Source organism: Camelus dromedarius, chromosome X (genome assembly GCF_036321535.1).
Source record: "Camelus dromedarius isolate mCamDro1 chromosome X, mCamDro1.pat, whole genome shotgun sequence".
In the NCBI taxonomy this organism is placed as follows: domain Eukaryota; kingdom Metazoa; phylum Chordata; class Mammalia; order Artiodactyla; family Camelidae; genus Camelus; species Camelus dromedarius.
In genome coordinates, this window is record NC_087472.1 from 33,411,013 (window position 1) to 33,414,553 (window position 3,541).

Below are 3,541 nucleotides of genomic sequence, written 5' to 3' on the forward strand. Positions count from 1 at the left end.
TTATTACAAGAAACTACATTTCTATGGCCAAGTGATGAAGGCTGGCTAGTGCATGGCCTACTCCCTTTAGCTGCTTCTTCTGGTGACCATTCTCTAAAAAAAACTGGTTTCTATTTCCATGTCTGATAGATTTCCCATCTGTAGTAGTCTTAGTTACAAAGGACCTGTAGCTGTGAATGAAGTACATTTCAGAACACATTGCATTCTATATTATCTAGGATATAAGTATATTATTAACATTAAACAGTTTTTCCAAAACTAAATTTCAATCATTTTTCTTACTTATTTTACAGGAAAAAATGAAGCTGTGAATAACAGGTATATGTCAGGAATGGTTACTTAATACTCAAGGCTATACAATAATACCTGTATTTTCCAGGGCGGCCCTCTGCTGAGCCCACATCCATTTTGAGTCCTTCTTCTGGTTTTTCATTTCCATCCCCTCTCTCTTCCTCTTCATCAAAGTTTTCGTACTGATATTCATTCGCTTCTTTAGGGAAGCCTGGTACAGACTTTGGGATCTTAAGTTGGCGGAAAAAATACTCCAATTTAAAATCAGCAGCAGTATCTGGTCCTCTGCCCTCAGGAGGAGCTGAAGAAGAGAAATATGTTAAAGAAGAAAAAAGAAATAGCTGGGCACATTCCTACTGATATAACACTTCCATGGCCCTCACATTTCTGCTGTTTGATAGTTTGCACAATGTTTCCCCTCTCTTTCCAGTAGATCTCATATTCTGTGCTGCTGATTATTTCTGGCCCTTTGGATTAGAAGGGATCAGAAACACCTGACTCTGATAGAACTTTGTATGTTTTTGTCAGAACTTCATTGGAAAATATTTGTTTGATTTAAAGACAAATTCTATGGCAAAGCTCATTGGTTCCTCAACCATTGAAAAGTGCCCCTGTGCCACTTCATCATTTTCCCAGACCAACTTACCAAGAATCTTGACATTTTTAAAAGCTGTCAGCCAAAAGTGAGGTATGCCATATATTTGCCCCTTTCCTTCAGGCTCTCCACCCATTTCTTCCCAAGCCCCTTCCTCCACACCTACTGCCCACTGACATTCACCTCCTGTGGGCTCATGAATTGCATTGATGATGGCAGCTCTCCTATCAAACAGAGGTTGGTAGGAGGCAGCCTACTTTTTCCGAGATCAAAAAGGTCTTTATAGAATTGGGCTTCTACTTGTGCATGTCGTGCCTGGAGGTTTTTGAGAGCTTTGACCCGCTGCGTAACTGCTAGAGGCAAGCGCTGAGCACCGCCTGCCTTTGGGCCAGACGCTCCATCAGGGGCTGCGAGGGCCTGAGGACTCGGCCGCCACTCGCCAGCCTGGACCCTGCCCTGGGGCCACAGGCTCCAGCCTCCCAGGACTCAGGAGGCATCAGCCAGGGCCTCGCCGCCCCGCCCCGCCCCCCCGCCGCCCTCCCCCCTCCCTCCCCTCCCCCTCCGCCCCTCCCCCCTCCCAGGTCCTCCTGCTTCTGGGGCACAGGTCCCTCTCCCGGGGCCTCCACCTCCTGAGGGGGTGCGGGGCCCTCTGCAAGGTCCAAGGGCTGCCAGGAGCGGCTGCAGGCCTGGACCAGGTCACGGTCGCTGCAATGGATGCGGTGTAGAAGGGAATGGACCAGATTGCGGAACAGGGACCCAAACCGCACGGGGGGGAAATCTCACAGATACCCGGGACGACTTCTGCGCCCTCCTTACCGTCCTCCTCTTCCTCTTCGTCCACATATCCCGCATCTTCTTCCTCATCGCTGTCTTCCTCCTCCTCCTCATATTCCTCACTCTCCTCATCTCTCTCATAGTCGTCCTCTTCCTCGTCCATCTCATCCTCTTCGTCGTCCACCTCCTCTTCATCCATTTCCTCATCATTCTCAACTTCCTCCTCTTCTACCTCATCCTCCTCTTCTATCGGCTGCACATTCCAGAAGTAGTTCTCGATCGGCTGGGCGCCCTCCAGCACTTCCTCCTCCTCCCAAACGGCTTGAACTACCGCTTGGAAATCCCTAGGGGATACGTTCCTGCCGCCCCTGGCACGCCGTTCTGCAGTCCCCAATCCTCCCCTGACTGAGTCAGGGCCTCGGCCCATCCCACTACCGACTCTGTTCTGACTACCTGCGGCTAAGCTTCGCTTCTTTGTGGCAGACATGACAGGAGAGATGCCCCAGTCAGCGCCTCAGCCAGAGAAGTGATCTAGCTGGAAACGGAGTTGCCAAAGATGGCGGCAGCCAAGCTGACCGTTGCCGTTGGCAGCAATGCCTGCTGGGATATGGTGCGCGCGGCAGAGAAAACGGCCGCAGGCAGGGTAACAGTCTGTGATGGCGCCTGTGGAGCCTCGTGACGTGCGGGCATGGAGGGGGGGGGTTGGGGGGGATGGGACGGTCCGAGGACCAGCCAATCAAAACTGTACCTGAGACAGCGTTCGACCAGGCGGGAAAGAATCTGATGGGCAGGTGATGGGAGGCGGGGCTTGGAACGGTCAACAGAGAACTGTTTCCCACCCTCGCGAGCTCTAAGCTCATTTGCTTAAAGGAGATGATTGGCGTGCCTGGGGTTCAATGAGTTTTCAAGACCCTCTGCTTCTAGAGTTGGGGTCCTACCTCCCTTTCCTTAAAGGACCTTAGACTCTCGGGTTATCCTTTAAACCAATGCGTGTCTTGTCCTTTTGATTTTACCTTACCAGCAAAACTAAAGTGTTCCAATGTAGAGGCACCCATGCTGCAAAGGGTGAATTGTTCCCCAAATTCCACCAGGAGATGGCTGGTGTCAATAGGGGCAGAGTCATTAAAAATTCTATAGTTCATATCTCAGCAATAGTAAAAAGCCCACCAGAAGAGAAAGAAAAAAAGAATTTAGACGTTTTAACATTGTTAAAGCTAGTTAGAAAAAATACAAAGTTGAAATGGATGCAGTAAGGACAGAAATTTGAAAAAGTGTTAAAAACAGGAGCTGGAAGGTATTTAATGAACACTACTGAATTTGAAAGGAGCAGGACCCTGCAGGATCTTCCCAGTTATAGACATCCCCCCATCCCCTTCCCCTCCACACCTCTTGTTTGTAGAAAAGCTTTAGCCTCCTAAGCCTATCCTAAGTTCCAAAGAGAAAATTTAATCAGAGAAGTAAGAAAATCAGAAACAAAGGAAAACAGTCAAGCAAGAGAAAATAATATTAGTTTAGCCAAAAAAAAAGTCATAGACCCTTAGTTCCTCCTCAAGGGCTCTAGATAATATTCTGAGCAATATCCTTGAGTTGTTTTACAGAGACTAAAACCTCCACCAGGTGGAAGAAGTTAACTGCATGCTGACTATAAGCAAGTAGACCCCAGACCTGTTGAAATCAGAAGGTTGGTGTTAACTCCTAAAACACCACCCTATTACCCCACCACCAGCCAATCAGAATAATGTCCACGAGCTGATCGCACACTCCACTATCCTATCCCTCACCTTTCCTTTAAAAACCCTTCCCTGAAAGCCACCTGGGAGTTTGGGTCACTTGAGCATTTGCTGCCCTTACTCCTTGCTTGGCACCCTGCAATTAACACTG

At 48.7% G+C, this 3,541-nt stretch overlaps 1 protein-coding gene across 1 annotated transcript; it reads right to left on the bottom strand.

Moving 5' to 3' along the window:
• Nucleotides 1-492: 492 nt before the first annotated feature.
• Nucleotides 493-2,174, bottom strand: LOC116150773 (glutamic acid-rich protein). The gene is made up of 3 exons (XM_064483175.1): nucleotides 1,703-2,174; nucleotides 544-592; nucleotides 493-502 (listed from the first exon to the last, which is right to left on the bottom strand). Exons 1-3 carry the CDS (start codon nucleotides 2,145-2,147, stop codon nucleotides 493-495), a joined length of 504 nt encoding a protein of 167 aa, XP_064339245.1. The 5' UTR covers nucleotides 2,148-2,174.
• Between the last annotated feature and the right edge of the window lie 1,367 nt (nucleotides 2,175-3,541).